A 14101-nucleotide genomic window follows, 5' to 3' on the forward strand; every position below is an offset into this window, starting at 1 on the left:
GTCTCTTCACATGGACGCGTGTGACAGAGGAGGATGCTTGCATTGTTTTGAAGAAGACCTGTCAAGGGGACAGGAGTAAGAGGCCCAGATGTCAAGTGGAGGGAAAAGCAATAGGAAAGGCATAGATAAGAGAGGTTCAGTGGGACTGCTGAGCAGGGAGTTGTAAAGGGCGAGATTGGAAAACTGTGTAGGAGCTAGATTTTGAAAGAACTTTGGACTTTGTTCCTCTGTTTCTCCGTTGAACTGTTCACTGGCTCCCCTATCTCCTTGAGAAATAGTTTTTGACTAGGTGTCAATGGCCAGAGCCAGTAAAAATTAGTATTTGTTCAAAATTGGAAATTGGCTGAGTCATCAGAGCAAAAGGGGAAGTAGTTGTAGGAATTTCGAGTTTGACTTCTTCTAAGTGTAAGGCAATTTGTAGGTAATAATCTAGCAGACCTCTTAAGAAGTCAACACTAGGAATGGGAGTCAAAATCCACATTGGGAAAAGGAATACCTATGAGGAAAAATCAGAAAAATAAATGCTTAGTTGTATGAGGAAGATGAGTGACTGGAGCTGATACAGGGCTGAATACTGGAGAGAACATTAGAGAAGATGCTGCAAAAAGAAGCTGGGTGCTTTAAAGTGGAGTGTGTGGAGGCTGGGTCCCTGTCTTCCAATTCATTTTGTGATATTTGCTAACTTTTTTTGGTGACTTTCGTAATACTGGGCTGGCCTGCTGAGTCCCTCCAGTGCAGGGTGGAGATGGCACTGACATTTGGATGTACCACTTCAATTCTACTGTGTTACATGTTTTGTGACTTTGAGTATTAGTATTCAAAGAGAGAAATCAGAAAAAAAAGGAACAGAGGGATATAACATTCTTTTTCTCTTCCCTTATAGAAAAAAACTAAAAGTAACCAAAAGTCAGCAAACTTAATCCTGTATCTTAAATAATCTTAGTTCTTAATCTTAAGTAATATTATTTGAATATTAACCGTCTCACATTGGAAAAAGGTGGCTTTTCATTTATTTTTACCAAATATTGGTAGAGGATTAAAATATAATTGATTGCAAAATGATATTTTATTAAAACAGTTTTTCATTTGGATTGTGGGAAAACCACTTGCCTTCTGTAACTTCATTCTCCACTGGGACATGAAGACTGTATTGTAATTTTTTCCCGCCTGGTGCTATCTATTGTCCCTTGCACAAATAATACTATTGTGCAGAGTGAATGGTAAAAACTGCATCTGCCTCCCTTCCTAACTCTGCCTTAGCGTGTTTGGAAAATCCCTCTTAACCCCATTACTTTCCTTATCAGTCTCATTGCCAAAGATGTTTTGTTGTTGTTGTTGTTGTTGTTTTGCTGCTTTATCAGAAAAAGCAGTAGTATCAGCCTTTTTTGCTCTTGAGGTGCTTAAGCCTCAGTCTTTCTAAGTTTAACCTAATAATGATTTCCAAGAAACTGTAATAACAGAACAGAGAAAGGGTTTTTTATTTACTATTATAAATGGAAGGCTTTTTTGGCTTTTGAATCTATGGCAGATTCAGATCTAGCTTGCAAATTTCCAGTTAACAATTATGATAGAAAAAATGTTATTAATTCATATTTCCTTACACATCGAATTCTCATATATTTGTTTGATCCTTGTGACATCCTGTGAGGTAGGCCAGGCAGGGGAACTCATCCTGTGCTAGCAAATGGAAGGACCACAGACCACATGGTTCATAAGTGGTGGAGATAAATCCCAAGTCTCTATCTAATTCACATTGTCGCCCTTTCCTAAGTGCTAGGAGGCTTTTGAAATAATTGTTTGGGCTTTCTCTCATCTCTTCTAGGATGCTCCTTTTGGCTGGCAGTTGGCCAAAATCATAACCTTTTTATCATATTACATTGTTTTTAAAAGTATGGATAGGTGGATGCAATAATTAGCTTAGATTTTTTTTTTTTGACCTTCAGTTCTTCTTGTAGCCAGTTAGGAAAGAAAGAGGACCTTAGCATTTGTGACATGAAATCCATGGTGAAGCGCCTGTTTATGACCCTTTGGAGAATAAAATGGGTTCATTTATTGCCATAGTGACAATGTCTTCAAATCTGAATGTGGAAAAATTCCCTCCTGATGTTATTCTCTTCCTTGTTTGCCTCTTTTTTTTATTTTTATTTTCCCTGTTTCTCTATCTCTAAAATGAGTATTGGAATGTCTGTCATAGAAGGTTAGAACTAACACATGAAAAACTTAGCAAAATCCTTAAGATAAAATAGTAATGCAATCATGTTATTTTTTCTTCTCCCTTAAAAAGAGGACTTTAAACAAATTGGGCCAGAAGTAAATTCTGAATGGGGAGTGCTTGAAAGCTTGTAAGAGGCTGAGCCCCTCAGGAAGCAGACCCTGAGATGGAGACTGGCTTGCAGGGTATTTAGCAGGAAGTCCTCTTGGGGTTCACCTCAGTGCAGTGGCAAGGAAGGAAGCAGAACTTGACAGAGGGAGGAGTTGATCTGTGATGCAGGCCTAGTGACAGTCTTAGTCACTTAAGTGGGAATGGCCCTGCAGAGTTGTACCAAGTTGTAGTGCCAAGGCCCAGCCTTCACTGAATGTGAGCCACCCTGAGAAGTAGCTTCGGCTTTGGGCAAAGCAGCTCTCTTCAGCTGAAGCCATCCCAGAAGGGTGCTAGGGTTCGAGAACTGTCTACCCCAGCACTCCCAGCCATAGGGAGTGTCACTGATTTCCAAAGAAGGATCTGGGAGGTGCGTCACAGTACCTACCACCATGCTTTGCCTTGGCCTTGTGGTTCAAGGAGGATGACGTTCTGCAATCCCTGGGAGAGCTATCTTCTTAACAGTCAAAGGCAGCAATGTATTTTCAGGTGGTACCTTTTAATATCTCAGAAACAATTATGTACCTTTCATTCAATATGCTTCTGATATTTCAAAGTCACATAGGCCAGAAAGGAGTTGTGTGACATGTCTCAAAGGCTGACCGTGATAACTGGCATAAGAATGCAGTCCTGATTTTGAGTGTGCATATTTTTGTGCCTCTTAGGTGAGCCTGCAAGGTGTGTGAGGCCTGTGGGCACAACCTATTACCAGATGAAGACAGATCCCAAACATGTGGCAGGTCTGAGAGCCAGAAGATGGAACACAGCATTTCTTTATTCTCCCCAGTGAGTTCATTTGAATCACAGAGCAGTATCTGGGAGATACCACGTCATCTCCACATAGTCCTACTGTGACACAGGTAGCCACCAGAGAGTTGCTTGCGATTAGGAATAACCAGCTTGCTTCTAACTTCATCTTCTGGAGGGGAAAAAACAGAAGGGAATAAAGAAGAAAAACAGTTCTATGCTATACTTTCAAAATGATAGTACCAAAAGAAATCTCCAAATGACTTCTGTCTTTCCTCCAGCCCTGTCCCAGACAGCTAGAAAACAGGGAAGTACCTTGAAATAGACTATTGCTTTGTTTTTTTCCACCATATTTTATCTTTCCCTACAGCGGGGTTTTGTACATATGTAGAAGAGGTGACCCCTTTTCCTCTTCCATCAGATAGTTCACTATTTCATGAAGTAAAGTACCTGAGAAAAATTTAGTTCTTCTTGGTCAGGCGTGGTGGCTCACACCTGTGATCCCAGCACTTTGGGAGGCCAAGGCAGGCAAGTTGCTTGAGCTCAGGAGTTTGAGACCAGCCTGAGCAATGTGGCAAAACCCCTTCTCTACAAAATATACAAACATTAGCCAGGCGTGGTTGCACACGCTTGTAGTCTGAGCTACTGGGGAGGCTGAAGTGGGTGGATGGCTTGAGCCTGGGAGGTGAAGGTTTCAGTGGGCCGAGATCATGTCACTGCACTCCGGCTTGGGCAATGGTAAGACTCTGTCTCAAATAAATAAAAAAAATTTTTTTAAAAGAATTTAGTTGTCCTTAATCCCTTTCCTTTTTTTCTGTTTCTTCCAAATCTTATCTAGGTTCTCTTTTCCATTTATGAGCCCCCCAAATAATCCTCGTAAAAGTTGATAAACCTTAGTGGATACTTCCATGCCATGCCAGAGCCGAATGTGAAATGAACATGGATGTAGGAAGGAACCAGTTTGAAATGTCCTCTGAGGTCGTGACACAGAATTCCTTGAGAATGTCTACAACACCAATGCCTGCTCCATCACTGCCTTCTGACGGACACTGCTATGTTTTCAGCACCAGTGTTCAATATTTTACAAGCACTGATATAAAATTTTATGTTTAGTTTCTGGTGCAGTCAGCTTATTTTTGCTGTGAAAAACAAGTTCCCTTTTGCCATGAAATAGGATTCTGTGGGCTAGCCTCAGAACTTGAGAAGAGTAGCTTTGTGTGTTCTGTGTTGTAAGCAGTTGGCTCATAAGTGACCTTTTAAACCACAACCTGTTCATGAGTTGGAGATCCTTTTAGCAGAAAGATGAAGCCAAAATCTGACCTGAAGAGAGAAGTTTTCCTTCCTTTGTATCACCAAAGACAAAGCATTTTCATGATTTCTTTCCTGCATTGTGTTCCATTCATCTTAGATGGTCAGCCTGTAAAGGGCAAGGGCAGCCTGTGCTGGGCTGGAATTGACCTTTGCCAAGTAGAATCATTTTGAATATTATTTTGACAATGATGAGGAAGGGTATGTTATTGTCTGTGGTTTAGAGCTATGTAGTTGACTTATAATAATTCTTTTTTTGTTTGTTTGTTTTGGAGATGGAACCTCAATCTGTTGCCCAGGCTGGAGTGCGGTGGTGCGATCTCAGCTCACTGCAACCTCCGCCTCCCATGTTCAAGCAATTCTCCTGCTTCAGCCTCCCGAGTAGCTGGGATTACAGGCGTCCACCACCACGCCCAGATAATTTTTGTATTTTTAATAGAGACGGGGTTTCGCCATATTGGCAAGGCTGGTCTCGAACTCCTGACCTCAAGTGATCTGCCTGCCTCAGCCCCCCAAAGTGCTGGGATTACAGGCATAAGCCACTGTGCCTGGCCGATAATTCTTAATACTTTGTTTTGCTTTAAAATTTTAAAAGTCATGGACTCTTGTGATTTTCTTTGTATTCAGTTAAAAAGTTTTAAAATGTGCATTGGTTCTTGGCATGAGCAAATAGCATCGTTGAAACTAAGAAATGAGTCCCCATTTCACTGCATCATTTATCTTCTTTTTATCTTCCTCATAGAAAATTAGGAGTTGTGTTTGAGACTGTTTCTCATGGCTATTTAATTCTTAATAAACTGTCAATAGGCACTGAACTGATATCATTATATAAAGGAATGATGACACTGTTAGTAATAACAGGCAGTTGGTTAGGACATTTTTTTCAAAATGGTTATGGTATGAACTTAGTGTTTTCAGCTGACAGAAATTTTTTGAGGACTTACCTATAAACTGGGTTTATATACATATAAACTGAGTTTATTAATCCAAGTAAATTTTTCCATTGTAGCAAATGGGCAGAGATGAACACATCACCACAGCAGTAGTTTTTATATGCAGTTTAAAATTGTGCTCTCAGGGCCAGTATGACTAAAATAATAGAACTGAATATTTATATTCCCAGCTTTACCAAGGGTTCATTCTCTATGATTGTTTCCTGTAGCTACTAAGGATCAATTTATAAGAAACTGTTCAATTTATAAGAAAAACAAGAAAAGGAAATTGAGGGATCAAAACGCTGTGTAGGCATCTTTGGTAAACCTTGATATTATTTGGGGGAAAATGCCCTTGGGAAGTGTATGATGAGTAAACTTTTGTATAAAGAGACAGCTACTTTATAATAACTGGTGACAATGCATTTTCAATTATAGACATGTTTCATGTAGAAACACTTGGAGAAATTTAAAGGGGTTTAGTTGAAAAGTTGTTTCCAAATGGAATTTGAAAATAGCAGATGCTTTAAGTGCATTTGACAGAATTGCATATTGAGGCTTCATTAATGCATACATGGTGTTTGGATGTCTGCTTTGCTAAACTGGTTTTCCTTAGTTTATGATACATTATATGCTGCCACTGAGAAACATGAGCCAACCATATTTTCAAATTCTTCGCTTTACCTAGAACTGCCTTTCTCTTTCATAACCTGAAGCCTAAACATTTTTCCTGAGTGTAGTATCCATCCATCTATTCATTAGTACACAGCAAGGTGGAGTTACTTGTCTAACTCAATGATTGAGAGTGACTTGCCATTTTAGAAGATAAAGATCAAAGTCATTCCTTGAACTATATCCTGAAAAATATTCCTCTCCAATATGATCTGCAGTTTAAAACTTATTCCTTAGATACTTTTAGTTATGAGAAGAGTCCCTGAGGTTGTCCAAATCCATTAAAACCTAGGCACCGTTTCTCAGTGGCTTCATTCATTCATTCCACGTGTTTGTACTCCATTCTTATACTCAGATGCTCATGCTGGCTCTTGGAAGATGAATGAGAAATAGTTTCTCTTCCCAAGTAGAAAGACACAGATAGACGAAGTGCTGTAATATTATGTGATGCCTTACTATATTTGAGGTGTGGTCAGAGTGTCCTGAGAACACAGATGAGGGAGTAATTGCATTCCACGTGGACCCACAGATGACAAAAAGGAAGGAGTAACATCAGGAAATCTTCTAATGTCCTAACCTTGGAGCAAAGCCTTAAATTAAAGCTGCTTTGCATTTCCCAGTGTAGGAGTGAAGAAGGCAACCCCCTAAAAAGGGAATAATAGATGGAAAAGCGCTGAGGTCTGCAAGAAAAAGCTCGATGAGAATTTGAGTGTGACCGAGCATAGGGCAGTGTGTGGAGAGTTGGGTTGGGTGTGAGCCTAGAAAAGTTGGAGAGCAGTTGATAAGGGCCTCATGAGCTGCTGAGAGCAGGCTGTCTCTTCTGCATTATCAGATGGCTGTCTGAGGCAGTGATTACACAGACTAGGCTGGTTTGGAGACAGTTCTTTGGTAAGTACCATGCCATGTCACTGCTGAGCTGAAAGTCCTCTCGAAGACTCAGAATTTGAGACTGGCAGGGGAACTTCAGTTCATTTGTCTAGCTCCTTTGTTTTATAGAGGAACCATCTGAAGGCCAGTGAGATTAGGGAACTTCTTTGCTGACCTTTAATGTTTATTACATATTACATATTACATAGCTGAATAGTCAAATCAGAATTCACCCACATAGACTGTTTGGATAAGAAATGAGATAATACATGGTGATGGCTCAGACAAGCTATCATCCCAGTTTTAAATAACTCCTATGAAAGAATGAGTTTTCCCCGGTAATGGCAGTTTTTGGTTCTTAGAATTTAAAGCACACTCTTAAAATAGTATTTCCAATAATAAAAGAACCTGACTGTTGAAGACCAGAGCATTTAATGGTAATGGCCACACCTTTAAACCACACCCTCATTCATTCACCCTCATTCATGCACCCAGTGATTATTTACATCCAGCCACACCCTCATTCACTCACCCAGTGATGATTTACAGTGAGGGTGTGGAGATTCTGAGAGGTTGATATCCTGACCCAGGTCACACAGGTAATAAGTGATGAGATTGAGGTTCAAATCCATGTGTCAAAATGCCAGGCTTGATGCTATTTTCCTACACTTGAGCATCTTGAGGATGGAACTTGGATCACACCAACGTTTAAGAGAAGGGCTAAGAAGGAAGGTCTGGAGAAGGCTGGCGGGTGTGACAGAAGCAGTAGAAGATTCGAGAGGAAAGACTCCTGGATGGTGATATGAATGTGGCCACATTGAGGGGACTGGAGATCTTAGTAAAGCAATTTCAAAACACAGCTAAGGCTGGATTGCAGGGGCTGAGGAAGGTGAAGAAATGAAGTCTATTAGTGGTACTGCTGTGTTCAAGAAAGTGATGAGGAAAAAGAGCGGAGAGCCAGAAGTGAGGGAGGCAGCCCTGGGTGTCCGAGGGTGTTCCTGAGCGGTCGGAGCTGTGTGCAGAACTGTGTTGTGTACAGAACTGTGTTGGGAAGTCCATGCGCCAAGACTTCTAAGAGAAACATCAGTAGTGCAGAGTTTGGAAAGGCAATTCTGAGTGTACGTTTGTCTTGAAGTCTTTTAAATTGCAGTCAATCTACTGTCAGTTCAGTTGCTGATCCCTTGTAAGAAGAGGTCTCTGAAAGTTAAATGAAGTCATCTGTCAAGATATATAGACCCTTGATTGTTTTGCCAGCAAAAAGCTGTTTGCACGTCGTTATGAGGCTATATGGTATTCGTGGCTGTAGTTAGAAAATGATATCATAAATTAGTGCTTGGCTAAATGTTCTTAATTGGTTTCTATCCATATCGTTACTTTGTTCTGTCTCATGGACTTTGGGTTGTGTTTTCTGTCCTGTGTTTTGACCTCTACTGTTAATTTTGTTTTGAGATCATAAAAGGGCATGAGACTTCTTTAAAAGCTCATTACTTATTGGCATGTTTTCATTTTTGACAGATGAGTGTGTTCCTTTAGGTTTTTAAAATATACATTCCCAACAGTAGCAATCACTTATTTTGGGGATTGGAGTTATATCTAAATCTCACTCTGAAGCAAAATTATAAGTTTCCCTCCTAAAATTTTGGCCTTTTAAGAATCATTTTCTTTTGATGTGAATTGTGAGTTGATTTCAGTGTGCATAGTATTTCATAGGAGATGTCTTCTCTCTTTTTATGTGTTGAAATGCATTTTCTTTATTTCTCCATCTTTTCCTCATTTCTGGCTGAAGCTTTACTTACTATTCAGGGAAGAATCACTGAGCTTTATTCTCTCTATAATTCCTGGAGTTGCCAGAAAAGGACTAATCTATGTGTACTTTCTCTCTATGGGTACAACATCCTAGTCCTGTTCTGCTCTGCAAAATGTTTCAGAAACCAATTAATCTAAACCATTAATCTATAATTAATTGTGATCCCCCACCCCATTCCAAGTGGTATTGTGCAAGTGGGAATTGTGATGGCTGTGAAGTGGTATTGTGCAAGTGGGAATTGTGGTGGCTGTGTGTTTAGACCTGTAGGAGGGCCCAATCATTACTAAATAAAGTGTCTCTGTTGCTTACTGCACAAGAAGACTGCTTTTATGCACCACATACTATGCTAGGCTCTGGGCACATAATGGTAAGCAAATTGATGCAGTCCCTTCTCTTGAGAAGCTTATAGTTTATGGAAAAGAAATCTGCTCCAAACAATATAGCAGAAAGGTAAACCAAGCCTAATAATAAGCAGGAGATATATTCCTCATTTATTATTGAACACATATTATTAACTACTATGGGCCGGGCATTTGGATGAGGGAGTGAAGAAAGCAGTGAAACAAAAGGGTCACAGTCCTTTAAGGAGCTCTCAGGCAATACCTTTGTTTATATCTGTTATTGGGTGATAGCATTGATATGTTTTATATTATTTTAATACATTTCATATATTTGAAATGCATGTTTATAATACTGAATCTGACCAAGAAGTTGGCAAAGTATATGAACTTAGTGATTTTCTTAGAAAGATATAAAATTAAAATATGACAGAGGGTTCCAGCTATCAAATTATACTTCCTATTTATATTCATTTTTCCTAGTCAATAATATTTAATAATAAACTGTAATGGACATGGTTGTCTTCATATATTCTATATCTTTTTTTATAGTTATTGCCAGTTTCCGAGGAACCGTTCCATATGGCCTGTCATTGGAAATTGGAGATACAGTTCAGATCCTGGAGAAGTGTGATGGTGAGTGGCCTTATGAACAACCTCCTCAACATACGACTGTTTATAAAGTCTACAAATTCTGTCCATACCGCTATTAATCTCTGGAACTTTTCCAATAGTCACAGCAAGTCATTTTTGACAAAATTGTTTCCTGCATTTTTAGTGTTTGGCTAATGGAAAGGCATCATTTCCTATTTTTAAGCTGATTATATTATTTCCTTATAGTCATTAGATGCAAACAGAGAAAGCAGTTGAAGCTACCATATCTGTGGGAGTTCTTGACTCAGTGCCAAACTGAAGGTTTTTCTCAGAATCCTCAGGATCTAGTAGATCCCACAGGATAGGAAGAAGCAGAGGCCCAGAGCAGACATGGCTTACCTGAGGTTGAGTAGCCAGATGCCTCTGGAGGGCTCCTGCCCAGACCAACTCTGCTGCAGACCTATAGTTTCTTCCCCTCAAACTTGGAATAAAATTATTCAATGCACTTGAATTATTATTAATTTGTATAGTAGGTAACTCGTTTAAGATACCTAATAGTTCTCAAATGTTTCCATTCCTGTTCCATGTAACATCCTTAAACACTAGTCCTTAAACAGATTTCTCATCAAATGACTACTCTTTTTTTGTTTTTTTGTTTTTGTTTTTGTTTTTTGTTTTTCTTTGAGACAGGATCTCCCTTTGTCACCCAGGTTGGAGTGCAGTGGTGTGATCATGGCTCACTGCAGCCTCAATTTCCTGGGCTCAAGGGATCCTCCTGCCTCAGTCTCCCAAGTAGCTAGGACCACCGGGATACTCCATTATGCTTGGCTAATTTTTTTATTTTTTATTTTTTGTGGAGACGGAGTCTCACCATGTTGCCCATGCTGGTCTCAAACTCTTGGCCTCAAGTGATCCTTCCACCTTGGCCTTCCGAAGTGCTCAGATTGCAGGCATAAGCCACTGCACCTAGCTTTTCTTTTTCTTTTTTTCTTTTTCTTTTTGAGATGGAGTCTTTCTCTGTCACCCGGGCTGGAGTGCAATGGTACGATCTTGGCTCACTGTAATCTCTGCCTCCCGGTTTCAAGTGATGCTCCTGTCTCAGCCTCCTGAGTAGCTAGGATTACAGGCACCTGCCATCACACTCAGCTAATTTTTGGAATTTTTAGTAGAGATGGGGTTTCACCATGTTGGCCAGGCTGTTCTCGAACTCCTGACCTCAGGTGATCCGCCCGCCTTGGCCTCCCAAATTGCTGCGATTAGAGGTGTGAGCCACCGCGCCTGGCCACCTAGCTTTTCTTGTTGACAAAATGACTACCTTTTAGAGCCCCATTAGTATATCCCAGAATACCTATGTTTTTCTTCTTACAAAGTTTTCCTTACTAGGAATTTATATTATGATGACATTTTATCATATCAAGGTTTATTATAGATTAAACTGTATTCCCCCAGACAGAACTACTACATTTAGTTAGAGCCTAGCATTAAATGGTGGTGATATTGGAATGTTTATTCTGTCCACTGTGATTGATACCTTAAAAAATATAATAAGGTTTTCTATGTTATTACCACATATATTTTGTCTGTTTCTACTTTGTATACAGATAAATGTAAAATTTATTTTGAATTGCTGTATGAAACTGGACTCCATATTTAATAGGAGGTATTTTGTAATCTAAAATTTTTTCTGTATAGTATAATTGGACAGAGACCTCTCTATGACATTTTTGCAATTCTCAAGAAGTTTTGGTTTTTGTTAGAATAATTATTTACAAATGGATGTATTTCTTGGATCTGTCTTTATGGCAGCTGATAAACCCTGAGATACAGAGATTCTGATTTTCAGTTCATTCTGCTCTCCTCAGACTGATTTTAAAACTGGTAAGGGACGATATTTTACAATATATCCTTTTAAGAAAATGTATTATGAGGAGGAAAAATGCTTAAATACAAAGCTCAAATACGTTTTGTATTAAAATTTTAACTAAAATTTAATTATTGAAAACATTCTGTTAGGCATAATATTTACTACATAGTATAATAATTTTTTTCTTTTTTTTGCCAATAAGCAAAATGGTCTTTACACTTGAAAAAATACAATATATATGCTGATTTGTTTTAAACTATAAAAAGACATGTAAGGACAGTGCTGCAAAATTGATTCAGAATTGCTAGGAGCTTAAATCCAGCAGTCCTTGAGCCCGCTTATTGGCAAGGCATGCGACCTAAGGCCCCCAAGATACCTGCAACCTTGGATAGTACTGAACCTTACACATCGTACGTTTTTTCCTTTACATGTGATAAAGTTTAATTTATAAACTAGGCACAGTTGACAGTGACTAATGATAGAATAATTACAACAATATTCTGTTCACAGTTTCATGAATAGAAGATTCATTTTTACCTAGATTTTAGCAACCTCAGCATATGGTTTTTTCCTTTCCTTATTAAATTCAAGAACTTTCACCTTTTCACTTAAAGCACTTTATGGCTTCTCTTTGGCACTTTCCAGTTGCCAGCATCACTACTCTTGTGCCTGGGAGCCATGATTAAGTAAAATAAGGGTGACTTGAACACAAGGACTTTAAAACTGTGATCCTCAATCTGATAACTGAGAGGGCTAGTAAATAACTAATGGGGGCGTAGCATTGACAGTGTGGATACGCTGAACAAAAGGATGATTCATGTCCTGGGCGGAACTGAGCGGGCAGGCACGGGATTTCATCATGCTACTTAGAATGGCATGCAGTTTAAACCTTATGAATTGTTTATATCTGGAATTTTCCATGTAGTATTTTTGCACCCTGGTTGACCATGAGTAACTGAAACCGTGGAAAGTGAAACCACAGATAAGAAGGGCCTACTATAATAGTTATTCTACAGAATAAAAATTATGCCGAGCTTTTGGTCAGCCATTGTGCTGATGAAAATGTGCCAGTTAATTCTGGCAGTGAATGAGGGCTTTACACTTCGTATGATATGAGACTGATCTTAACCCAATATGGTGGGCTTAAGGATGTGCAATTCACATCATGTCTGTTGGCCAGGTACTCTTATTTGGTGGCAGAGTCTGGCCTTTGTAGTCAGGCAAGTAGAATTTGGAAATGTATGAAATCTTGTGCAGATTCTTGACTTTCCCTGTGACATAATGTGGCCTTTCGTAAAATGGGAAGAAGTGGTGCTCAGAGAGGTCAAGTAACTTGGCCAAGATTAAACAGACAGTAAGAAGCAAAGCCAGAACTGAAGCCCATTGCTCTGATTTTAAAACCTTTATTCACATTATGGATATTTCTGTTTTTTATAAAAATTTTTGATACAGTTTTTTAAAAATGGTTTTATTAATAGAATTCTTATGTGTGCTCACTCGAACTATTTTGTAGCCTAAGGCCGATACTTACCATATTTATCCACAGAATCTTTACATGTATGGTAAAATTTCATGGCAAAGAACAGATTGATTTGTCATTATCTTTAAAATATTACAATGGTTTATCAAAATATGACCATGATTATTTTTCCACAGGCTGGTACAGAGGATTTGCCTTAAAAAACCCAAATATCAAGGTAACAATTGTTATTTCTAACTATAATTATGAAATTTATTAAGAAATATAGTTATTTAAATTATTTATGCAATTGAAATTACAGTTGGGACTCAGTTGAAATGCCAAATGATAATGCAGATTTTCATAATTTTGGAAATTCCTTTGAACTTGGATTATAGTTAAGATATGCTACTCAAATGATAATCCTATTTAGCTCTTGAAAATTGTACTGAGAAGACCTTAATAAGCTCATTATATGTAAACAAAATCTTTTTGAAGTAGTAGTTTCTCAGAGAGCTAAATTAAAATTCAGGCAGGGGAAATATATATTCCAAAAGAAATATTAAATAGCAGTATTTAATCTTTATGTTTTCCACAATATCATTTGCAAAATACTGGTTTGGAGAAACAAGTATACTTAGCGGCATGTTAAGAGTCCCTTTGGGTTTGGTGGGCTGAAGCGAGGAAAACAATATTATTAAAAAACCCATCTTTCTTACCATTTCAGGCAGAAAGTAAGATTCATTATCCTTGATACATTTCTATAAATCCTCAGGAATTATAGCAAGAAGTAATGTCATTTTTGTTTTATCTTTTATTTGTATAGTTTGCGATTTTGACACTAATCCTCACTAATACCTGTATTTTTCTATCTTACTCTAATCTCCTCAGTCTTCACCTATATTTCCTACATTCTCTAATATTTTCACATATGTCATATTTATTTTTTTGGTTTAATTCTAGCTTCAGGATTGTAGATAAGAAATTGTATTTTCATTCTCAAAATACACTTTTGCCTTTTTCCTTAAATATGCCATTTTCTGGGACATTCAACTGTGTTTAATTACTTCACATATTTTAGGTCATCGTAAAGGGGAACCGTAAAGGACAAAAGAGTATACGAATTGAATTTTTTAAATACTTTAGTCTTCATT

At 38.3% G+C, this 14101-nt stretch overlaps 1 protein-coding gene across 6 annotated transcripts in view; it reads left to right on the forward strand.

Moving 5' to 3' along the window:
• Positions 1-14101, forward strand: part of DOCK4 (dedicator of cytokinesis 4) — a 475353-nt gene that overhangs the window by 189847 nt on the left and 271405 nt on the right. For all 6 annotated transcript variants that reach the window (XM_050782626.1, XM_050782628.1, XM_050782623.1 and 3 more), the window contains exons 2-3: positions 9583-9666; positions 13145-13185. In XM_050782626.1, the coding sequence (XP_050638583.1) occupies positions 9583-9666; positions 13145-13185 (125 nt within the window). The remainder of the gene's footprint in view (positions 1-9582; positions 9667-13144; positions 13186-14101) is intronic.

Source organism: Macaca thibetana, chromosome 3 (assembly GCF_024542745.1).
Source record: "Macaca thibetana thibetana isolate TM-01 chromosome 3, ASM2454274v1, whole genome shotgun sequence".
NCBI lineage: Eukaryota > Metazoa > Chordata > Mammalia > Primates > Cercopithecidae > Macaca > Macaca thibetana.